At 41.1% G+C, this 25,034-nt stretch overlaps 2 protein-coding genes across 2 annotated transcripts; both read right to left on the bottom strand.

Annotated features, from left to right (window-relative positions):
* Window positions 1-7: 7 nt before the first annotated feature.
* slc18b1 (solute carrier family 18 member B1) lies at window positions 8-6,321 on the bottom strand. The gene is made up of 14 exons (XM_023352905.1): window positions 6,104-6,321; window positions 5,793-5,929; window positions 4,009-4,104; window positions 3,845-3,918; window positions 3,498-3,645; window positions 2,528-2,684; window positions 2,294-2,430; window positions 2,093-2,194; window positions 1,925-2,016; window positions 1,216-1,311; window positions 1,037-1,111; window positions 858-951; window positions 691-737; window positions 8-602 (listed from the first exon to the last, which is right to left on the bottom strand). Exons 1-14 carry the CDS (start codon window positions 6,132-6,134, stop codon window positions 548-550), a joined length of 1,341 nt encoding a protein of 446 aa, XP_023208673.1. The 5' UTR covers window positions 6,135-6,321; the 3' UTR covers window positions 8-547.
* A 428-nt stretch (window positions 6,322-6,749) lies between these two features.
* On the bottom strand, window positions 6,750-24,646 carry LOC102227418 (tubby-related protein 4-like). The gene is made up of 16 exons (XM_023353201.1): window positions 24,384-24,646; window positions 23,490-23,774; window positions 21,506-21,778; window positions 20,142-20,270; window positions 19,847-20,008; window positions 19,527-19,707; window positions 19,337-19,444; window positions 18,329-18,495; window positions 16,545-16,769; window positions 16,149-16,383; window positions 14,464-14,587; window positions 14,218-14,362; window positions 12,196-12,289; window positions 11,952-12,095; window positions 8,462-11,847; window positions 6,750-8,370 (listed from the first exon to the last, which is right to left on the bottom strand). Exons 2-16 carry the CDS (start codon window positions 23,505-23,507, stop codon window positions 8,254-8,256), a joined length of 5,508 nt encoding a protein of 1,835 aa, XP_023208969.1. The 5' UTR covers window positions 23,508-23,774; window positions 24,384-24,646; the 3' UTR covers window positions 6,750-8,253.
* Window positions 24,647-25,034: the final 388 nt, after the last annotated feature.

Below are 25,034 nucleotides of genomic sequence, written 5' to 3'. Positions count from 1 at the left end.
ATTAGAATAGTTCAGACTTAATTTAATAAATAACCAGGACAGTGAAACAAGATAATAATTAGGTAGAAGACGTCACAACAAACATGGTCAGATCTGTTTCATGGCACATTACATTACATTCGTCCATTAACAGGTGTGACCTGTATAAAATAACATTTCAAATACAATTCTCTTAATCTTTTTTTTTTCTTCAATATCCCCAGGAATGTGTTAATAGATCCTGATGAGCTTTAGCTCAGCATGAAATCCAAGTCACGTGCTCCAGAATGCTATGACCGCTAACAAAAAAAGGTCTCGGTACCAAAGAGGCGGACGCTTTGGTCGTTACATGTTTGGGTGTGTGTGTGTGTGTGTGTGTGCTCTGCTCTCCGTTCAGAATTAATTACTTGGAAGCGGCCGCGTGTGCCGTGTTGTCTGTACGCCGCAGCACCAGATCGAAACAAACGCTGACAACATTACAATTCTGTTGCAAGAAGGACGCAACAAAAGCTTTCCCTTGTGTCGAGAAAGAATCGCGGCTATTCCCTTTAATGTCTGGCAGAGGGATTCATCCGCTTAGGAGAGGAGTGTTTTCATCCGATTGCTGATTATCTTCTTGCAGCCTAAAATTCAAACAGAAATGAGTGAAAACGCATCAGTTCCAGCTCGATAACTTATGAAAATTACGACTAATTTCGGAGTCATGATTACCTTTGTTGACGTCTCTTACAGAGAGAGTAAGCCAGGAGAAGTAAGGCCTAACAACAGAGAAGAACATTTCTAACAGTATTAGTAGTTTGTCATTTCTTCAGTCTAATTTACAGTAGAATAAAATGATCGCTCATTAATAATCTTTTAAGATAATGACTAATACTTACAGCTAAGAGTCCCATGGCACCCTGGACTGTTGCCGCCCATTCAAAGTTCAGGCGCTGCGTGATAAGGCCGCCCACTATAGGACCGTAAAACATCCTTCGAAACAAACGTTCCCGTTAAGTTAACGTTTAAACCCCGCAAACAATCAAACGCAAGCAGCAGAAACTGGTTCTGGACTCACCCCGTGGACCAAAACGCACCAAACAAACCAGAGACCATTCCAAGAGTGCTCAGTCCGTCTTCAAACCCTTGTTCACTGCAAATGAAAGAGCATGGAGGAGAAGAAAAACAAACAACTACATGTCATGTGCGTGTGAACAAGATGTCAACATGTGGAACAAACACGGAGGAGAGACTCACTGTGCACATGTGATGATCTCAGGGAACGTGGGGATTGCAGTCATGCCCAGAGAAAATCCAATTAGGCCGAGCATGAGGACCAGCAACCACAACTGACTTTACGTACAAAAAAAAAAATACAACATAAAGAAGAGAAGCCACACCTTTAAGTGTTACTCGCCTGTTCTTAAAAATGACAATGATTGTAGCAACATTACAAAACAAGTCTGAAACTTTTACTCTAGTCATTTTGGGTTGTTTTTGTTTTTAAATAAAATTCCTAAACCATGTTATTTTTTTTAAGGGGTAACCAGGTAATGTTCCAACCTTGTTGCCGCAGGCCGAAGTTGTTGAAATTAAAGTACTTGTGGACTAATTTTACAGACTTTTTTAAGCAGCTTAAACTAAACACAATATTTTAACAAAAAGTAATCAGATTTTTGTAGAAAGGTAATCTTTCTACAAAAATGTAGAAAGATTATTGTTCTGGAGCAATAATTGTAATTGCTCCAGAACAGGAAAGGGATCTTGCACTTGTTTTTCTTAATTAAAATAAAAGGTCTTTGACTCTATTGATTCCCATTTTCTTGGGACAAAAAAAAAGTGTCTCAGTCTTCTCCAAAACAAGAACAAGATATAGGTCTATTGTTAATAAAAAGACAAAAACTTTGTGTTGTGACTTATCATTCTCCATTTCAAATAGATCAAAATTCCTGAAACAAACCGTCACCTCTTGATGTGAAAGAAAGGCGCAGGACCGAGCAGAAAGAAACAAGCAGCAGTGATGACTCCTCCCGTCACTGTGAATCCTATCCTTGTGCCCTGGTTAGCAACGGTTCAAGTTAAAATTACAACTAACCGCACATTCTTGATCATGTTTGACTGCTTTAACACTCACAGGATATTTATCTGTGAAATAACCGATCACAGGGGACGCCAGACAATATGGCAAGGATAAACCGATCATTATTAGTCCCACGTAGCCAGATGAGAGATTAAACTGAGGGGAACAGAAAAGAGAAAAAATTGTACAAAAACGTTAACATGATGCATAAGCAATAAAAGGTTCAACTGATTTTATATTAAGTAAGCAACGTACCGTTTTCATGGCAAACAGCGACAAGGTGGCATCAATGAACCCCAGCCCTGCACTTAGTGTACCTATCACGAAGCAAATCAGCAGTACTTCTCCATGGAAGAGCAGTCTAAAGAATGAGTCTTTGGATGGTTCAGCCTCTGATTAAAAACAAAAAAGAAATAAATATAGCTCAATGTCAGAAAAAAGGAAAAATATCAAAATGACAAAAAATTTGCCAAATATTCAAACTCCTACCAATGGAGGGCAACACGTATACGTTGAAAGGAACCATGATCAGAAGCAGACACCCGAGAAGCAAAAAAGGGACTTCGTATCCAAAGGAGTGGTAGAACCAGCCTCCCACAGGTGGCCCCAGAATGAGCCCGAGCCCAGTGAAAATCTCCAAGCTTCCCTGAAGAATCAACGTATGGATTAGCAATCAGAATACAGAGAGCTGCAGAAGTTTTCTTCATATTTTGACACGTTTCAAGCCCAATTATATGAAGAAGTTTGTTTCACCGGGACCAGAACAGAGTGGTGAATATTTGGGATCTGGAGGAGAAATTGTGCAAAGTTTTCAAAGATTTTCACAGTTAAAAATCCAAACAGTGAACCATGTTCAAGCACTTCTTCAAGACAACGCCATGGATGGAGAGATCATGTTATTTTTTCCTCTCTAACCTGAGAACCTTCTCACCTTGTCGTTCAGAATAGTGCAGCATTTTGTGTTGGTATATCATATAGATTCCCATTTAAAAAAAACATTGAAGTCTGAAGTAATATGACAAAATTATTATTATTTTTTTTTTAGCTCAGCATCAAAATAGCACAGTATCTAAAAGGAGACAAACGGTACATAAAAAAAAGAAAGAAAAAAACCAACTCCATATATGGTCACCTTCCTAAAATGATTGGTTTAGTCTTTTGTGTGTGTGTAATTTTTTGGGGGGGGGGAGGGGGAAGAAAATCACCAACTTTTTATTGCCAAAAGACGATCTAGGCAAAAAATACGTTTGGCAAAAAAATTATTTTAGTATGACGACAACATGGGAAAATAAACAATTTCTAGCAGATACATAGACGTGAATGAGAGCAGCAGAGTATTTCTCATGGGACTGGGATGTACACAACTGGACCAACACATACCAGCTCAAACTATTTTCCTGTTTTCTCAAGACTAACGTCTCAGCTGCATACCGGTCAGACAAAGGAGGTCTGCTCTCACCAAAACAGTCGCCACATTGTTTGGGAAGATTTTCGCCGTCATGGCAAAAGTGGAGGTCATGGCAGCAGCAAAGCCCACAGCGTCGACGGACCTCACGATAAAACACAGGCTAATGAAGGGGGCCCCCGCAGGGGCCCGATCGAGTAATCTGCCGTGAAATAAAAGAGGAGACGACTTGGTACACGAACTGATCGAGTCGCTGCAGTGATTCAATTCAAACAGCGGTACGTTTCAAGCACACTACAGCGTTTCGCTTTTACAATTAAATTAGTGAAGTAGAGACATTTTTCAGCCTAATTTATTGCACCGGCACATCTGTGGCCAACAAACATAATAAAGTTGCTCACCCGAACATGATGGTGCACACCGACGATACAAAAAGTCCTGCGAGTAGCATAAATTTTGCTCCAATCTGGACAATCTGCCAAAAAAAAAAGAAAAAAAGTGACACCTGCTGAGACGGGAGCTGAAAATGTACATATGTGCTGATGAAATACTGTCATATACTTACATATCTTCCCATCACCATAGAACCTATTAAATTGCAGACAGCGTAGCACCCAAATATTAGACCAATCACAGTCTGACTGGCTCCCTTCTTTACAGCCTGCAGGGGAAGATTAATGCAAAGTGATCAAGAAACTCACAGCTGTAACAGTAGGTGGTGATGTTTAAAAAAAGGACGTCAAAGCATAACCACAACATAGATCTACAAAACAAAACGCGAGTCATTGCCCACGTGAATGAATATTAATGCATATTAATTTGGGGTGTTTTATTTACTTTTTTTTTTTTTTTAAAGCAGAATTAAATAAATACTTATCCGCTTCATAAAATGTGGTAAGATGCACTTTTAGCACATTTCTAATTCTGGACGGATATTTGACCAAACTGATGGAGATGAGCTCACCTCTTAGCACAGTTTGCACATTTTTAACAGTGTTCGCGTTGGTCGTGCAACCATTTTAAAACCAGCTCTGTTGTGTGTTTCTAGTACGATTGGCCTCCTGGATCTACTTGCGTCTAGATTTAAGCGATCTGATCTCGTCCACAAGATCAATGCTCAAGCCACCGAAGTTCCAAGCGCATCAAACTGGTAGATGCTGGTAAACCAGAGCCAACTTTCCACGTCGAAGCAAACTCAACATTAACACACCCGCTCCAAAATCGACACCTACAGGCTCGACTGAAACGTGAAGCTGTCCACATGGACAAGCTAATTGCCTTCGGAGGCGGGGAAGTTTTAAGGACAAGAAAGAGATTGAGTTAGAGATGGATGTTTTATGATAAAAAGTGTGTTAGAAGGAGTTAAGGCTATGATTTCAAACCTAAGATGTTTTTTTTAACAAAAACATAGAACTGCTTTCCAAACTTTTCAGCTCCAAACGGCTCCTTGAAGTTGGGCTGTCCCAATTTTGTCTGAGTTATACTCAAAGCAACAGCTAAATCACTAATGAATATCGTAATTATCTATCTGCAAAGTGCAAATGGTAACACTATTTTCTCCATTTTGACCTACATTTTTACTTGTAACAGCCAGTAAAAGCCAATTATTGTATGATAGCTGAATAAAAACACCACGGTTTCATGATATTTATGACAAAAAGAAACTTAACAAAATCTAGTCATTTTCCCTGCAGCTGCAAAAATTCAAAGATATCCTGACTATTAAATATAGAAATGTTAAGCATACGTGTGACAGTTAGTTATTTTTGAGTCACAGGCTTCAGCAAAAATATGGAATAACCCTTCTAGAGATTTTGTGGTAGTTTTATTTGTATAAAAAGCTAATAAGGCAGTTAAATCCCACAGGAGTTGAAACCGAGGACGTTCAAAGCATCTCTTCTGTCAATCACAATGAGAAACGATCGCATCCCCTACATCTCTCTGCCCGAAAAGATTTGCAAGAAAGCAAAGTCTAAGCTAGTAAATATCAAATATCTGCTAATTTTATACCAAATATCCATTTTGGTAAGTTTATCTTTGCAAAATAAAAATATTTGTAGTGATTGAAGTTAAGTGTACGAAACACACTGTGATATTTGCATAAATTTGATTTTGCTTCCAAACTTTTTACCTGTAGAGTTGATTTTGTTTTGTCTATTTCTTGTTTATGTATTTCAGACCATAAACAAATAACGTTTCCCAAAATTCAGAAGTTCATAAATGTAAAACAATACTATTACAGGCAGACTAATTTAGGTTCACTTCAGGAGAAATTCAACATTTAACAAAAAACAAAACAAGATTTGAGATTTATTTCCCATTATCCTGACCTTTTATTTTTTAACTTACCTCATTAGGGAAAAAGGGGCCCAATATAGAGTAGCAGATCATTGAACTGAAATTAACAGATGCCAAAGATATTAAAGTGAGAATCTGTATTCTTGTCATTCTGGTAGGCTGTTCTGTTTCAGCTGGAAAGGAGTTTTCTGCTTGGGGAAAAAAAAGGGAACAGAAACAGAAATACTAAGGTTTGAACTTTTTCAGTCTGAACAGCTTCATGCTCTTTTGCATCAGGAGCAAAATCATCGCATTTCTGTAGCTAATTTACAGTGAGAGGAATTTGATGGCTATCTACTAGAGTTACGAAACTTTCCACTCACCTGCCTGCTGGGAACCAACATGCGCGTCCATTTTTAAATTATTATTATTATTTTTAATTAAGGCTATTTTCAGACTTAAGGTAGTTTCCGGTAGTGATACACAAACAAACAGGCGAGCAGGTATCCTGAAAACACAATTAAACGTCGCCGCCACTCCGAGCTCGAAGCTGAGTGAACACAAGCTCCCACAGCACCGAAGAAGAACAGGTTCGATATGAGAAACTTCCTGTGATTTTAGGTTCGACCTTTTCAAAATAAAAGCCCACTTCCGGTTAGCCCAATAATAATAATAATAATAATAATAACAACGCACTTGTCATGGCTATGGAGGACGTATACGGATAGAGAATATGGAAAAACAGCAAAAACAATAGAAAACATGAGGAAAATTATAATTAAAAAAAACGGACAAAGGAGAAAACGGGGGAGAAAATGCAAAGAGGGAACATGACAGGAGAAAAAAAAGATATAAAGATATAAGATATAAATAAATGCATACAGAATATAAAAAAAGAAATAAAATGTGAAATAATTTTTACTAAAAACTGCAGAATATAAAAAAGTGAGAAAAACTATTAAATAACAAGTGAAAATAGAATGGATTGGAATAACAGAGAAATTACTTCACAAATAAAACAGCAGCAAAAACATTGCAGATAAATAGATTTTATTACATTTTGGCTAGCCCATAGGTCTTTACAAACCTACTTTTTTTTTCTTTTCATCACAGAATAAGAGAAATAAAATCTGGCTGCAATCTCTTCATTAGGCAGTATTGCTGATGACTGGTGAACACTGTCTTTAAAGTTGCACAGAGGGAAAAAGCATTGTAAAATGAAATCATTGCACTTCTTGTTTCTCTCCAAGGCCCTTAAAGTAATTTGAAACAAACATTCAATAATAATTTATCTTTTTTATACATTAGCACCAAATTTACATGAATCTCACTCCTACAGCACACTGCAACAACTTATAAATACACTTTTGCAAAATTATTTTTCTTTTTTTTTTTTGTCTACAGATGTAACATCACAAAATATTTGGTAAGTAAAAACAAAAGAAATAAAAAAAAGTTAGCAACGTATAAGCACTTCTTATCTAAACGCAGGTCACTTGCTAAATCCACAGTGTAGCAAGCGGCTTTATGTTTTCCTTTGCAATTACAACATCGGTTCTGTGTAGGTAGGATTATTGCACAAAAGCTCTATCTATTCAAAGCAGCACTGATTTCCAAATAGTGAAACTACAGCACTTCACATTCAAATGCAGGATTCAAGTAGCATCATAAACACCCAGCAAAAAAAAAAAAAAAAAAAAAAAGAGTAAGATTTCACTTTAGCTTACATATGGCACTCAAAGACTTAATCAACCAGCAATGGGAGGGTTTCTGTAAACAAAAACAGTGTTTGGGCTATAGAATTACACGAAATATAATTAAATGTACAAATGTAAAATGCAAGCCTCTATGAAATATTACTGCCTCACTGAATCAAATTGTAATATTTTTGCCAAAAGATGGATTTTAACGCTCATTGCATCACTTCATAGAAGTAACATAAATACAATGCCAAACTTTGCTCAGGTCTTTCAGATGCAATGACCCACTCACTGAAAGCATATAGCAGAACAAATTAAACAAATCTCACCTCATCCTGGCCTGGAATGAGATATGAATCTGCAAAGTTAGCAAAATCCTTAAAACAACGAATAATAAAACCAGTCTTCTTTACTGGATTCCTTTTAAATCAATTTTAAAAAGTGCAATATTTGTGTTAGATATCCTATGGTATGGCTTAGAGGCAATTCTAAATTTCTTAATATCAAACTCCATTCTACCTTCAGAAATTGCATTTGTTTAATGCAAAATGAATATAAATTATGTAAAGACTTATTATATTTATTTATAATATTTATTCTAAGTTATATTTCTGAACTATAGCATTAAGTCAAAGTTCTGGATAAATTGCTTCCATCGGTACTTGACAAGCTGACTTTGCTTTCGATACTAACTGTGAATCACATGTATGTGAACAGCCAAATCAAAAAATCAAAAAATAAAAATCAGGAAAAAAAATGTAATAAATGTGTCTCACTCCCGAGCATCAGAGTCTAATACCAGTACAGAACAGCAACACCGGCAAAACAACTCTTCATTTCAGTCTTTGAGTCACATTGGCCAAGGCGACAGCAAACGCCTGCACGGCTGAGAAAGGGTACTGGAAATCCAGGATGTAAGCGTTCCCGTCTATTCGCCCAAACTGCATCACCTGAAAGAACAGAGAACATCAGAAACACTTATTGTTTCAGAAAGTTATTCGGTCACCATTAAAACTCTTGCGTCATTGCTTTTCACATTACCTGCCTGCCATCCAGCTCTATCTGAAAATTCTTTGCTGACTCCTGAGTGACCCGACCGCCAAAGTCAAGCTGATAGACCTGTGTAGCCTCGTTCCAGAGCGGCTGCTTATTGGCCATGACATAGACAAACCCTTGGATACCTAAACTGCGGTCCTCTCTTTCGTTGGCCTTGCGGCACTTAATCTCTTCCAGCTCACTTGCCATACGCAGGCTCCTCTTGTTCTTCCAGCTCTTTTTGCTACTCTGATTCTGGTTCATGAGCTCGTCGCCACTAATAAACAGCTCTGGTTCACTTTCGGAGCTGTCCTGGAACTCGTTCGTTGTCCTGCTCATTTTCTTAGTCTTATTGAGTTGCTCTCTCTGCCCCTTGGGCTTCTTCTTCTCTCTACTGCCGAGCCTTGGGCTGGATATGAGGGTGTTGAAGTCAGAGAGCGCTCGCCCTTCCTTTCTTGATCTGCTTTCAGAGACTGTGGGCATGTTGCCCTCCTCTGCCCTGCTGTCAAGCCTTTTGCGACTCTTCTTGCTGTAGTGTTCTGACTCCTGAGGAACAGGGCTTTCATTAAGGGATGACGGCTCGGGAAAATTGTTGGCAGAATCTGCTTGGTCTTCTGTGGCACTTTTGGATGGGATCAACTCAGTGGGCGGGGGAGGAGGTGGTAGCGGAGGTGGTGGAGGTGGAGCAGTGGGAGGAGGTGGGGAGAGTAGAGGCTTTTCTAAAATCTGATGAGTTTTGGTCGGCAGGGGAGGAGCTGGAGGATCTTGCATTGGTGGTGGACAGGGGTAAGGGTTCCAAGGATGTAAACTGACAGGGTGAAGCTGAAGTCCAGCGCATGAGCTAGCTCCAGGATACAACGGAGGGAGAGGACAGCAAGCCAAGTTAGCCAAGTTTGGAGGGTACCCTGGTGGTAAGACCAAACTAGGATCCTGTTGGGCAAAGGATACCGAGGTGACTACTTCATTTGGGGAACACTGTGGTGGAGGGTTCTGTAGGGTCTGGAGTGGAGGTCCACTGTGACCCACACCTGGGGGAAAAGGTGAGAGGGATATCTGGTATCCTGATGGGAAGGTAAGAGTGCTTGTGTTCAGACTGGTTGGAGGCTTCGTTGTGAGGACAAAAGGAAGCCGAGTAACGTCCAAGTGCTGAGCCTGACTGATAATGAGAGGGGGTGGCTTAGGATTTCCTGGTGGCGGGGCTAACATCGTCTGCTCTGGAGTAAGCCAGAAGTCCTCTGCAGTGGAGGTGTCCCACTGATAAGGCGGAGGGCGTTTGACTGTCATACTGCCATCACCCAGATTCAACTGACGAACAGATTTGTCAAGGTGACACTGCTGATTTAGCGTCTCGTCTTCAGTAAACGCAGAGTTTACATATACTGTTCTGTCCCGACTGTTATCTACCGCTCCCAGTAGACTGTAAGACGACTGAGACGCCAGCGGTGAGGCACTTTTGGAGTGCACTATGATGGTGCTGTGATGAGCCCCTTTGCCTGGTGGGAAGTCTTGCCTTACAACCGTGCCGCCTGCGATGCCACTACTTGTAGTCCCCCCTCCGGTTACACTGACACTGGTGCTACTGCTGTTACTGCTGCACTGGGTGCACGTATACAACGCAGTGGGCACCCTCTGCTGGTAGGAAAGCGACAACGCGCTGTTCATTTTCGCCTTGGTGGGCAAAGTTCTCGAGCTGTCCATCATCTGTGGCACTTTGAGTCCCACATCTCTGCGCTCACGACGTAGAGTGGCATGAATCAGACTGCTGTCGATTTTCTGAGGAGGAGGAGGAAGAGGAAGAGTAGCAGTTACCTGATTGGCCGGATCTGGGTATGGAGGAGGGTCTCCACTTGGTATAGAATACCGAGGGACAGACAGACGACTCAACGTGGCTGAGCTGTATGGTAGTTGAATTTTTTTATTTTCAGTGGAAGTCACTTTAAGAGTTGCCGAACCTCCAATGCCATGAACAGAGTATGCATTCTGATTGCGAATGAGGCGTCTCCGTGGGCGACATACCTCCTCTACATTGCCACTGCTGTCAAAGGTGGTGATCCGTTCATATCCCAGAGGTGTTGGGTATTGCAAAGTGACTGGGTGAAGCAAAAATTCGTCTTTCTTGAGACAGGGATCGGGAGCCAGGACACTTGGGCTGTCACAGTTTGTAATGAACGTTTGAGGAGCAGCAGCTGCTGTAGCTGCTGCCGCAGACACCACGGTCCCTGGGTATGGAGGTGGGGGGTTTACCTTCCTCATCTGGATCTCCAAAGCTCCATCTGTGTCGCTGAAGGAAGGAGGTAATGTTCGTGGAAGAGTCGGCTTCAGCGTGTGTGTGTGGTCCCCCCTGTCCAGCTCAGGCACAGCGGTGGGAGGAGGGATTGAAGGAAGAAGATGGATCTGTTGTAGGGAAATGGTTGGATAGCTAGTGGGAGGCGGCGGAAGCGACATCTGCATTTTTAGCTGCTGCTGCATTTGTTGGTGCTGCCTCTGCATCTGCTGATGTTGCTGCTGGATCTGCTGATGTTGCTGCTGCAGCTGCTGCTGCTGCTGCCTCATCTCCTGGATCTGCTGCCGGATCTGCTGCTGCTGCTGTTGCATCTGCTGCTGCTGCTGCTGCATCTGCTCGTGCTGCATCTGCATCTGGTGCTGCTGCTGTTGGATTTGCTGCTGTTGTTGAAGCTGTTGAGTTGCCGCCTGCTGTTGGGTCTGTTGCATTGGCGGGTGCTGTTGAGCCTGGTGTTGATGATGTTGGGTTTGTTGATGTAGATTCTGTGGTTGATGCAGCTGCTGCAGCTGTTGATGTTGTGGCTGTTGTTGCTGCTGCTGTTGTTGTGTCTGGGACTGATGGTGGTGTTGCTGCTGTTGTGACTGGGACGGATGGTGCTGTTGTTGCTGCTGTTGCAGTTGGTGATGATGCATCTTCTGCTGCTGTTGCTGCTGCAGCTGCTGCTGCATTTGGACCGTATGGGATTGTTTCGATGGCAGCTGGCGAGGCTGCTGTGAGTGAGCCCGCTGCGAGTGAGGCTGTGGCGGTAGATGGTGAGGAGGTGGCGGGGGAGGCAGAGTACCAGGTAGAAGAGCACCCATGTCTAACCCACTGAAAATCCCCTGACTATGATTTGAGTATCTAGTTGGAACAGGGTATGGTGACGCAACAGCATCTTGGCCATGATCAGGGACGGGGACTGAGGCTGAGGCAGCCGCTGCTGCAGCTGCTGCTGTGGCTGTCGGATTGGTTAGTACGTCAAGCTGAATATTCTGATTGGCCAGGAGGGATTGAACAAGTCCAATACTTTGAGTTGGAGACATGGCTTGAGCTGGGCTGTGGATGGGAGCAATGGGAATATTGACGGTACAAGGTGGGTTGTCTCCAGCTACTCCAGATGGCCCCATCACTTTAAGAAGACACAGAGCAGAAATTTACCCAAGATATTGAAATCTCATCATATATTAATAATTTTCCATGTTTTTTAATTGAAAATTTTGCTGTCATTGGTACCTGGTAGGTCATCCTCGTCCTCACTGAACACATTGGGGTTGAACACAGGCAGGCTCATGAAGTCATGAGAAATCTTTCGCACTTCAGGAAGGTAGATAGTCATCTGCCTCGGTTGCAGATGAAGCAAACTAGTCTTATAGATTACTGGAGCAAAAGAATACACAAAGAAGAAGAAGAAAAACATGAATCATAAACTGTTTTATAGACCAATCATACCTGCATCGGACATTTTTGGGAGATTTACCTGCACCGAGATTGGCTGGCAGGAAAGAGGCGAGTCCTACAATTTTGAACTTTGTTCCCCAAATGTTAGATGTGACTTGTGCAAGGTAATTGTGCTGTGGAAGAGTAAAAGTAGAAAATTACAGAATTAGTCTGCATGAAGCTTTGCTATAACCAGGTTTTATTAACTGGTTTTCATTTAGATTTTTTGGATTTAGGTTTTTGTTAGAGATTTTTTGGTATTATCATTTTATTCTTACTTTAGTTCACATTCAGCCTATAGATCATTGTGATTTTCTGTTTAAAGTATTCTCTTCCTTACGTGTGTATGGAGGTCACTACTGTCGGTTCAACTTTACGCACCTCCTAATTTAGTAACTACCTGTGAACAGTCGTATTTTGTTTTATTGACAGTACTGACCGAGATTTGAACCGGGCTCAGACCTTTGATCAGATATCACATCTGGAACTGGGTTGTTAGATGTTTGGGTTAGAAGCTTTACGACCTCTGTTGTTTTCCTGACTGCCCCCTTGCCTGTTCTTCTTTGACAATAAAAACAGGAGTTTTTGTGAGGGCAGATCAGAACGCTCTGTGGATTGTTCGGAGGAAGAATTGGCAGAGCCTTCCCTTTTGCAAAAGCTCCACGTAAAATTCATATACGTTGTCTGTGGTTCTTTCTTTTATTTAGGTTCGAAAGGAAAATACCTATCAGTTTTAGTTGTATATTTAATAAATAGACCTATAGAAATCTAACAAAAATACTGCAGTATTGTATGCTGACGATATACTTTTGTATGTCTCTAACCCGGAAAAGGGTAGAGTGCCTTCTCCGGGTCGGGGGGGATGTCCTGCCCCAAGTGGAGGAGTTCAAGTATCTCGGGATCTTGTTCACGAATGAGGGAAGAGGGGAGCGGGAGATCGACAGGCGGATTGGCGCAGCGTCTGCCGTCAAGCGGGCGCTGTACCGGTCCGTCGTGGTGAAGAGAGAGCTGAGCCAAAAAGCGAAGCTCTCAATTTACCGGTCGATCTACGTTCCCACCCTCATCTATGGTCATGAGCTTTGTGTCATCTTTTTTAGCTTTACTCTGCAGCTGGAAAGACTGAGATATTACAATGAAGATAGAGTCGGTGTGTTTGAGAAAATATAGGACCCTTTACTAAAATTCCTTCAAGGAAAGACTATTAATGACAATCCCGCCACTGCTTAGTAGCTTGTGTAACTGTCGTTTTCTTTTTTTTGTATGCTTGTGGAAAGATTTGGATCAATTTGTGGTGTATTTATCATGCTGTCTTGACTGTGTACGTGTTTTTTGATGAGCCGATTTGTGCGTTTAAGGGATGGGTGGGAATTTGTTCTGTTATGTTCATTTATGTATGTCAATTTGAAAAAAAAGTATAATAAAAAAAAGAATCAGAAAAATACTGCAGTATCAGGATTATAACTGGTGTACTTGTTGACATGCGATCGGTTGGTTTCCTGCATAAGATGAAAAACCAGTGGAAGATTACTTCCCTGGTTTGCTTGGCCTTAAATGTGATTTACTGAATATCTCCAAATATTTTCACCTTATTTCACCTCTTCACTCTGATACCACCAAATGAATTTCAGTGGTGAGAGTAATCAAATAGTAATACGAAGGTTATATGTTTGACTCCAGCTTTCCACACCACATGCCAAAGTATTGAATGTCAAGATGCTCATCAGACTGACTGACCCTGAGCTATTTTGCAGTTAAACTTAGACATACTTGAAAAGACTTGAAGCTGTAAGATAGGCTAACTATTGACCCAGGGAGATTTATTCATAAAAAAGTGGACTCCTTTCTCATATAATTTCACCCCATCTTAACAATTATGCACAGCCTTGTGTTGGTTGACTACATAAAACCCCAATAAAATACAAAGGAATTTGTGGTTGTAATGTAACAAAATCTGAGTAAAAGAGTATGAACATTACATTATCAAGGTACTGCTCATGTCTTTTATGCTATGTTTGAAGATGTCAAACAGCTTTGACAAATAATTTTGAGTAAAGGTCAGTACCTCTGTGTTTCCATCCATTGTAAACTCACGGCGGGTCAGACTGGGTGACCGAACCAGAGGCTTTTTAGTCGGTAGCCGTGGTGACCGTTGCCCTTCTTGATTGGCGCGTGAAAGTTTGGGGGATTTTCTTGAATCCATGTTTAGCCTAAAAAAAAAAATAAATGTTAGACTTGTTAAAGTAACAGCCTCAATTGACAAATCCTAAATGTGCAAAGGCTTCATCGACATCATTTCCGACTAGGTAACCTGTTTCCGCGGGATAACTTTGGCGACTTCTTCCCCACCCACTCGTCGCTCAAGTCAATGTCACTGGAGTCGGAGCAGTTACAGCTGTCTGTGTAGGAGATCATGGGATTCACACACACGTCCTCTGGAACAAGAAACACAAGCGGTACTGAAGATTACTGAGCAAACATGTCTGTGGCGCAAAAAACTAACGTGGCATTAAATTTCTGTTGCATAAAAATGATTTAACGAGCCAAATGCCCGGTCCTCGCACAGGCTATTTCTGAATCAGGCCACAAATCACGTTACATCAGAGAGGAGACTGCGTTTGTTCTTCCTCCTGGCAAATGGTTAGAACACAGCACTCATATCCCTTCTGGAAAGCAATAAAAGTGTGTTTGAGCACCTGTGTTTTTATCTCCTATCCAATGCTGCCTTATGGCTCATCTTTCCTTACCATCTATAGCGAGATACATCAATAAGCCAGATTGGAACAATTTTTTAAGTATTTAACACAAAAAAAGAATAAAATGTCCAGCTAAGATCTTGTTGACATGCCATTGTATTGTGTAAAACTAGTCCTGATTGTTTGAATAAGCCATTTTCAGAGAAGAATCAGCTGGCTCACATTGCCCTTTCATTTCACTTTATCTTTAGTCGCATTGATTACTGCAACAATGAGTTCACAGTTCTGCCTGAAAAATCGATCAGCATCAGCTGCAGCAGATGCAGTACGCTGCTGCTCGTGATCTCACAAAGACCAGGAAGACAGAGCACATCACCCCACTTCTAAAGTCCTCACACTGGTTCCCTGTAGCTCAGGGATTCTTAAACAAAATATGTTTGTTTGTTTATAAATCACTGATTGGCTTAGCACCAAAATATGTTGTAATGTATACCACTTGTCATTGCATCAACCTTCGAGGTCACTCGGGCTTTCGGGTTCTAGCCTGCTCTGCGTCCCGTGAATCAGAATTCAGCTTCTATTCTGCGTAAGCCTGGAACAAACTTCCAGAAAACTGTAAAACAGCCAAAGCACTGAGTTCAAGCAAGAATTTAGTATTAATTTGCAGAAAATGAGAAATGGTCAAATTAACAAAAAAAGATGCAGTCCCTCCAGACCTCAAATAATGCAAATAAAACAAGTTCATATTCATTTAGAAACAACAATACTAATGTTTTAACTCAAGAAGAGTTCAGAAATTAATATTTCGTGGAATAGCCATGAGGTTTTCAATGGGGTTCAGTGCAGTGGTCTCTTAATAGTTTCCAGAGCTGTATTTGATGATTTTGATAATGACTTTTGTTTCATAATTGGTGACTGTGTTATGTTTTTATAATGTAAAGCACTGTGTTTTTGCTGAAATGTACAAATAAACTCGACTGGACTTTCTTAATCAAAAGAATGCACAACGTTTTTATAACTTGACAACTCTATAATATATGTAGCTGTTTTAGATCCAACAGAAACTGAATAACTAACAACATATCTGTTGTTTGCTGAAATATTTACAGATTGAATATGGTTTATAGTTTCGGTGCAATTAATGACTAGGAAGAAGAGAAATCTGTTTGTTTGTTTTGCATTTGAAACTGATCAACATTCAGGGTAGATGAGGGAAAAATTTGCTCTCCGATTGCTCTGTGCATTTCTAAAAAATATACATACAATTTCTGAATAATATCAGGGTCCATTGTGAACTCACCAGGCTTGCCTTCAGTTTTTGGATCCATAATGACAAACTCAGGCCTGAGCTTACTGATGCGCCTTCCCTTGAGAATAGGCACTAGCCCCCCAAGATACTCCAGGTACAGCGTGTAGCAGGGGCCGCCTGCCTCAGGACTATCCTCTGCTCGCTTCATGGTGCAGTGCAGCCGCTCGTTCCCGGACGTGGGGTAGCTGACAAAGTCGCGGATGTTGTTGGGGTCAGGAATTGGAGGCTGGAATAGAGAAAGGAAAGATTTCTGGTTGCTCAAGGGGACAATATGAAAATGTGAGTGGGTTGGCTAATGTCTGATGACCTCTGCTCACTTCCCCAGCAGGATCAGCATGACCCAGCCACACAACTGTAGGTTTTAGGAAATAAACCGAAGTGAAATACCTTGATGGTCGGTATAAAAGCAGAGGTAACGTAAGAGCAGAGCAGCGAGGGCATGTTCAGTTTCCCAACGTCCTTCTCTTCACGCAGGGCGCTCGCAATACCCTGCTGGCACAAGAGCTGGAGGCTGGCCACTCTGTGCTCCACACGCACCACATAGAGAGCTGGTCCACATGCAAGGAACAGGCGGGAGTCTCTGTGACCCCAGCAGATGGTCGTGATGGGCCTCTGAAACAGAGCAACCAAAGATCTGTGCACTTCTACGGTATTTATGTAACTAACGGTCTCAGACATGAAGCCTTGCAAAAGTTTTCATATTCATTGGTGTTTTTAACACTTTGCCACATTTTAACCAAAAATTTATACCACGTAAACACTTGGACTTTATAAAGTAGTGGATTTTATAAACTATACACTACTTCATAAAGTAGTGTATAGTTTTTAAGGAAAATGAAAATCTGCAAAGTGAGGCAGATGTTTGTACTCAGACCCCAACTCGAATTAATACTTTAATTATTGGGGGTATGTCTCTTTAAACTTAGGACAGGTAAAGATGGACATCTTTGCTCTTTTTTTCTGTCTAAAACAGCTGAAGTTTGGTCCGATTAGATGGTGAGAATCTGCAGACAGCAAGTCTTGCCACAACTTCTACATTTGATTAAGGTCCAGACTTTGACTGGGACGCTAAAACAATGAAAGTGCTTTGATCTAAACCGGTCCATTGTAGGTCTGGCTTGTAGGTTTAGGTTCATTGTTGTGCTAAAAGGTAAAGCTTCCCCCCAGTCTGAAGCGTTGTGCATTCATAAACAATTTCTTTACCCTGTATTTAGCTCCACACATGTTCCCATCAACTCTGACCATGTTCCCTGTCTCCACTGAAGAATAGCGTTCCACATCATGATGATGCCACCGTTATGTTTAAATGTGGGGTTGGTCTGTTCAGGGTGACGTTTGATGGCAGTTTTCCACCAAATATGGTGATATGTGTGCAAGTAACAAAAGATGTATTGTTGTCTTTCCACTCAGCAATTATGCGCTTTCTTTGGGTCTATTGCATAAAATCACAATGGGATACATTAAAGTTTCTCTTTGCTGTCCGACAAAATATGGAAAGGTTCAAGCTTTCTGCTTATCTTGTGTAAGAAACTTTATAAATATTTAGTCTCTTTACACTGCTATATTCTAAGATCTTTATAATAATAAAAAACTAAAGAAACTATGCCTAAAAAAAATTAGAGCCAGTAGATCTAAGCGATGCCAGTCAACCTCCTGGATGCTGCTCAATTTGCTTATGGTGGAAAAATGACTTACCATTACAGGAAAACCGTTTACCCGCTGTCATTGGTAGTGATGTAAGAATAACTACTTCCGGATCTTTTATTTTGAAAATCCTAAACCGGATTTTACCGGTTACGTCTTGCGCGTCAAAATTGAGCCAACTTGCAGCAGAATGAGTAACAAAACAACATCGGAGTACTGCGTGCCCCCCCCCCCTCCCGCGTGACTAAAAAGGTTAGGGACTGCTGTTGTAGTGAACCAACTGTAGCTTTGCAAAGAGCAAGACGGTTTGGGTGAATACAAGATTGATTGACAGCGCTAAAACCCTCCCCCTGGCTCTGATTGGTTGTTTCTGACTGTGTTGTGTATTTCTGCAGTTAATACTAGAAGCACTGGGCGAGGCCACAAGAGCTTGATTGTTTTTCATCTGTCTTATACTGTCACGACATAATGATTAAAAAAATGTTTTTAATAACAGTTCCATATTGCAGCTTTATAGAGAGACTAACCTGTGCAGGTGTTTCCAGAGTGTATATGTGCTCTCCTTGTACATTGTAGAACTTAACAAGAGCATTCCTCATGATGGATGCACAGGTTGTGTCAGCTGGGAGCCCGTGTTTCTCCATGCCAGCCACAGCCAAGAGGTCTCCCTGAGAGCACCACTGGGCTTCCACATCTACAGTGAGGAAAATTAAATTAGAGAGAAATTTATAGACAATAAAGTTGTAATTTTTTACTCATGTGGGCTGGAACCTGAAGTGGCAATAACAGCGTTTCTCAATAAACGAATTCAAGACCTAGAATTGGTCTGGCATAGCCCAAGTCCTGTTCTGAGAGCTAGTGTCCTGCAAACCTTTAGATACTTCCCTTCTCCAACAGGAAAGTATCTATGAATGGCCCAATACAAGGACTCTGAAGAGCTGAACACATGCTGATGTGTTGGAGCAGGGACGCATCTAACAGTTGTAGAATTGAAGCTTCAACGTCCTGTTATGTCAAAACTTCGTTTTATTTCAATCAATCAAGCAATCAGTTTTAGCTATAAAGCACCCTTCATGTTGGAGGCAGCTCGCTGGAAACACATAATAAAGGGTATTTCTGACCTGGGTTTGAACCATCTAGGGTCACAGTCTGCAGGTACAAATACCAGAGTTGTGAAGTAAACTGAAACTAGTGGGATAATCCCTTTTTCTCCCATCTTTGTAAGAGGGCTGATGGATATTAAAAGTGATGTATTTTTTTTATCTTTTCTTCACTTCCCTGGACTAGCAAGAGGAGTCATTGCTATATTCTTTGCTTAATTTCTTAATAAAATAATAATCAAAATGCATTTTGCTTCGTTCTTGATTGACTCTGTGTTTCACCTTAGGTAAGACTTATTTTTTTCCTTAACAATCCTGACTTGGGCACCCCTAAATTTGAATGATTTAAGTCAAGACACCATGAGTAATGGCTACCTTACCTTTACCAAATCTGAAAACTGTACCTTGTTGCATTGTCATACTAGAGGATCTTACCTTTCAGTCCTGAACGAATAATAGCCGGAGAGAGATCATCATAGTTGTTCATCAAACTGATATCTCCTGATAAGAAGGTGACTGTCAACAAAGGCTTGACTCTTCGGACTTGGAAGAAGGAAGAAAAGTACATGTGCATAAGATTTTTTCCGTTCCTTCATTAGCAGAGAGAGGGAGAAAATGGTCGTACCTAAAGGCAGGATATTGTCATCGGAGTCCGTGTCGCTCTCTGTGCTGTCCTCGACCAGGAAGTCGGGGCAGTTCCACGACATGCTGACGATGCCGTCAGACTCGTGCAGCAGCACGTGAGCGAGCATCCGTCCATGACAGTCCATCACTATTACCTGCCCATCTGCTGTCCCAAACAACACCTAAGGGAAAGTTGTTCAATAACAATAACTATGTTACTAATGACTAAGCCGCTGTTAAATGGAGACAGTGTTTCTTTAACACATTACGCATACCACCAAGGATGTTTTGATACTAGAAACTCAGCAGAGCGTCTTGTACCTGCTGATCATCAGGTGTCCAGATGCCACAGGTGATCTGACTCTCCAGGTTGATCTCTGAGGACCAGTGTCTCTGCCCGCTGACCGAGCCAACTAACACAAAGCCATCCCTGTAAGCGATGAGTGCTTGGGTGCCGTCGTGTGACCAAGTAAAATCACTCACCTGAAGGGAGATAAGATATACTGTTAGGGGTATTGGTGTGAAACAACTAAAGCGATGACAGAGTTTATATTCATAAAAAATGCAATGCATTTTTGTATTCCTTTTATTGAAACACAATAATGAAATTGCACACCTGGGCTCCTCTGTCATTCACTAACTCCACAGACCACCTTCCCTCATACTGGATCCATACAAAGATGCCTCCTTCCATATCACAGGTAGCCAGTTTCTGGAAGGGCTCATTCCAGCGCACCAAGACAACCTGCGAAGGAGCAAAGCAAGCTTTCTTCCATTTTCTAAAAGCACAGGTGGCTGTCTGCAGAGAGAAACTTTCAGGAGTAATGTGCTGCATAAACACGAGTCTAAAAAAAGACTTTGAGGCAGAACAGGCTTTTAAGAGCCAAAAAGGAGAGTCAGCACACAAGCGGATAAAATAGCACCAGAAAGAAATATGTACTAATAATAAGACCAATGACAAGTTCGTGGATGCAATAAGAGACTTTTAGCAAAAGCTGAAAATGATTTGATTCTTACTTTTACAGTTTATTATTTTTGCAAACAAGCTTCTGGCACAATTGGTATAGCTTCCTTTCAATCAGTTGGTTTCTTGGATCAAAATCGGTTTGTTTTTTTTGGAGTAGTCCACATTTGAGGAGCCTTTTGATTGTGTCAAGTTTCAACTTGACACAATCACTTGCTCAAGAATGCTCAAGAACAGCCCGAGAACCACAATGGAAACCACCAAAACACCATGTCTGTTGATTTTCTCACACGGACAAGCCAAATACCTTTTTTTGAGAAATGTTTTAAAGTCAGAGTAGAAAAACAATGAGCAGTTCAGCCGCAATGACAATCAGCATGTTTCAAAGAATCAACAAGAGCTTTCCAAGTTAAGAACGCCGTACCAGAAGTCTAGCATGGTAGCAATATGCTAAGGGTTTGTTTAATTGCCTGCAGTGTTGGTGCGTCCTACAGAATGGGTGTAGAAAATATCTAAATTCTTCAGCTCCATCCAAAACAAGCAGCTAGTTGAGTCACACGCAGGGTAATTATACGATAAACCTAATAAAACTGGCTTGAGAACGGGTAAAGCTTTTCAAAGACGTATGGTTGTACAATTGCACATCTGTTTGCTATAGGAACAAGTGTAAACGTTGAGTTGAAGGGCCAACAGCAGCTTGTTTGGATTTAAAGTGACAAGAGGCCCTAAAAGAAGCTGAAAGAAGGTCAAATTAGGCCAAACTATTTTGACTAAAATCTCAAAAATGTAATGAACATGTTTTGCATACCGTACAGTCCTATCATTACCTGCTCAAGGAGGCATAATATGTCACTCTTAATGCATAAGAGGGTCCAAACCAAAACTATCACAGTGAACCTAAAAAAGTATTTGATGAGTGTACATATCCCTGAACCATTGACAGCGGCCATAAAGACACTTATGTTCTTAATTATTGCAAATTACACATTGAGTATAACAAAATATCACTAAAATACCTCACTGTTGTGTCCTCGCAAGTTAAAATTGATTCTCTGCGGTGTACTTCTGTCCCTCCTGCAGTGACTCGAAGTGAACGTCACCCCGACGACTCCTCTCCCGTTCCCCGTGGCGAGCCAGCCCTCCTCGTAGTAGCGTCTCCGGCACACCGGCTTGTCCTTCTCGCTCTTGGGGACCCGGCCCTTCCACGAGAGGCAGAGGATGTTGGAGTCGCTGCACAGGATGGGACCATGTTCCACGGCGGCCAACATCCCTACTGACTGGCCAGGCTGCTGAGCGAGACAAGAGAAAGTGACGCGTTGGAGCTGCAACAACACAATGTGGCGTCTTGTATTGAATCTTAAACACATTTTCGGTTTGTGTTGGTGCATGGCTCTACGTTTTTACTCAAAAATGCCTTTTCAGGGAAGCTCGGGATATTTTTGGTATATGCACTGTTATTTTCATGGTGAGCGGGAAGTGGGGCTGCAGTGAAACATGGAATAGTTGGGTTTGAAAATGATTTATTGACCAACGAAGCAAAAAGTGACAGAACAATCTCACGTTCAAGTTAATGAAACGGATCATTGATTGTTGCCACTCATATTGAGCAGATGCTTGTTTTTAAATTCAAAGAACATTGTATCATATGAGGTAAACACCTTCTTTTAGAGCCAGTGTGTACCAAAGTAAATCTACCATAAACCTGCAAACTTTAAAATAACTTTGCAGACCCTTGCGGTGATTGTTCTGTCACAAAATGAAGATGCGAAAAATGGAGGGTGGAATTCATATTTTAGTTCTGATGTGAGATCTGGAGGGGTTCGAATGAAACAAACCCAGGAAAAATTTCACCCCTATATACTGTGTCCTGAACATCTCTTCATACCTCTTAAACATTTTATTATTTTAGGAATGTTACAACCTTTATTGAGGCTTTAGGTGATAGATCAACACACTTTAGTGTAGAACTTTGAGGTAGACGATAATGATCATAAATAATTTTCCGTGTTTTTATAAGTGTGGTATGCATTTGCATTCAGATCCTCTGAGCCAATGCTTTCTACTACTTTTCCTACAGATACAGCTGCAGGAATTTTGGGCTAGCTTTGCACATCTGGAGACTGAAATGTTTGGAGCTTCTTCTTCGCAAAGTAGCTCTAGCTCAGACTGGATGAAGAGCATCGATCTATGAACAGCAATTTTCAAGTCTTTCCACAGTTTCAGAGACTCAAACGTCCTGTAGACAGACCCGAACTGAATTTTACTCAAGGATATTATAGGAAAGAGACCCTGAACACAATGACATGCCACACCTTTCAGATCTGTGCTAGTAGAATATATAATTTCCCTTTCACCTTACAATAGAGGGCTACTTTATATTGGTCAAAGAGGCCATGAAAACAAAAAGATGAACACACTGCAGCGGCCCAAACCAGCAACAAACAACATAGGCAGACAAATAACTGCGTAAAACCAGGTGACTTAAAGTGTTTTGTTTTGTTTTAGAAAATTCTCTGCAATTTAATTGTGACTGGCAGCACGGATTTTAACAAGTACGAGTGAATCACTAAATGTGCCACTTACGACTGCTCATAATGTTCTTGCTGTAGTCCCTATTATTCACTGCTCATGGAGCAGCTCCAGGGTTTGTCTGTAGGTTACATCATCACTACAGCTCTATTTATCATCATTCACAAAATGAAATTAAAGCATATAGATAAAATATGTGAAATTATGAGGATGCAAACCAAAGTTAAGATATTCATGTCCTTTCTTTTTTTATCAAAAGGGGAATATCAACAAGAAGTATTCTCTTCTACCACACTTTTCAAAAAGCTAATCATTCGACATGTTACAAATTTGAGGTCCCCAATTTAAGTTGGAGTCATTTTATGCACATATTTGATGTATGCTGGCTGACATTATGTTACGTAATGTCACGAGGGGAAAAATTGGCTAAACCCAATTCAGTATTGACAATTTGACAGCGGCTTGAAATACCTCATAGTTCCTGGGCATGTTGAATCAAAATGCGTCCTCTGAAGGTGTCCATATTTTCATCCAGATGAAGCACTGAAGGGTAATGGTTGTTTTCCTGTTGGGGCTTAAAAGGGGACCTATAATAGGGAGGTATAATGCATCATACAGCCAGAGGGTATCCAGCTCTTCCTTCATTCATTCATGCATTCATCCAGCCACTCATTCAAATCTGCGCTTTAGAATTTGCCATTTGAAGATGCGTGCCTCCTCAGATGCCAGTCACCCATCCCGGAGACTTGTGCAATCCTGTTGCAGTGGAGGAAGAAATAATAATAAAAAAAAGACGTCAGTGGGGAAAAAAATAAAGAGAAACGCAGCAGTTCAACAAGTAAAGGAAGGAGAGATTTTTAGCTGGAAAAACAGCGATGTCGTTCAGAGCATCGCCGTTCATATTTAGTGTTTCTCAGTCTCTATGCAACGCCAACACTGCATTGGAGAGCGAGTCTCCATGGGTACTGATGCTGTCCGCGCCTTATTGTTACCGGCAGAGCAGAAATCACACACAGACATTTACTCAAACGTCGCAAATATTACATAAACCCTTCAATGTTTAGAGCAACTGAACTGTGACGTGAACGTTAATAAGATGTTAAAATAGCAACGAATTATGTTTGACTAAAGCCTCCGTATATTCAACGACTTTATGTGAATTATGAGACAAAGACAAAGCAGCTCTTTTAGAAATTTCACAAAATGACGCTTTCTTATTCATAGGCGTCTCATATGTACCCGCATCACCCAGCTGTCTGAGTGAGTCAGAGCTCAAATCGAGACGAATGTAGGGACTTAAAAATTACACATGCGCCACTTATATTAAATATGTTTACGTTTCAATTAATTAAAAGCGGTACGTACCTGTCACCAAGATAACAATATCTATATGTTAGTCCTAAAATGATAGACAGTGCCGTAGTGTTGCCAGGCGCTTCTCCTTTGGCGCACTTTGTGCTTGTGCCTTTAAGAGGGGTTGCCATGAGGCAGGTAGCGTGGAAATGCTGCAGGGGTTTTCCCAGCGCGGATTCAATCCGTGCCCCAAACGCAAATGTTCACGGCTGCAGGAACAGCTAAATGTACGAACTCCGATTTTCATTTTATATAATCTTCCATCCCCCAGAGGTTAACAAATCGGTCCAAGTGTTTCCTGCTTCACGCAAACGGGGGTTTCCGTGCTTGATGGCAACCTCGCACGGCGCACCCACTCTCTGTAACGTACCTGCCTTGCAGTTTGCAGCTGTGATTTCTGGCAGAATTGTGCACAATCTGCGTTTTTCTTTCGTCGCGTCCTTGTCATGTCTGTTACCGTGAGCGTCGTTAGGTTTGTAATTTTACTATTTGTTAACAAGAAATCAGTGAAGATACGCTAAAGATGTAAGACTCCAAATTAATAATATTTTACGATTAAAAAAATAAAAAAACATAAAATTAAAAAACATAGACCGTGTAACAAGATTTAAACCATGTACGTTTGACATTTATTACCTAATTGTAGAGTTTTTGCTTTTATAG

The sequence above is a fragment of the Xiphophorus maculatus genome, chromosome 19, assembly GCF_002775205.1.
Source record: "Xiphophorus maculatus strain JP 163 A chromosome 19, X_maculatus-5.0-male, whole genome shotgun sequence".
Lineage (NCBI taxonomy): Eukaryota > Metazoa > Chordata > Actinopteri > Cyprinodontiformes > Poeciliidae > Xiphophorus > Xiphophorus maculatus.
The sequence above is the reverse complement of the archived record's forward strand: the minus strand, read 5'-3'. Positions and strand labels throughout refer to the sequence as shown.

Bases quoted from the DNA above. Each gene is read 5' to 3' on its own strand.
- LOC102227418 (XM_023353201.1), bottom strand. The intron at 19,708-19,846 runs GTACAAGACGCT...ACTTTCCCTTAG, and splicing joins GGACACCTGATGATCAGCAG to GTGTTGTTTGGGACAGCAGA. The intron at 16,384-16,544 runs GTATTTCACTTC...TCTCTATTCCAG, and splicing joins CTTTTATACCGACCATCAAG to CCTCCAATTCCTGACCCCAA.
- slc18b1 (XM_023352905.1), bottom strand. From the start codon at position 6,134: ATGGACGCGCATGTTGGTTCCCAGCAGGCAG. The intron at 5,930-6,103 runs GTGAGTGGAAAG...TTCCCCAAGCAG, and splicing joins TGTTGGTTCCCAGCAGGCAG to AAAACTCCTTTCCAGCTGAA. The intron at 3,646-3,844 runs GTGAGCAACTTT...ATTTCACGGCAG, and splicing joins GTGTGCACCATCATGTTCGG to ATTACTCGATCGGGCCCCTG.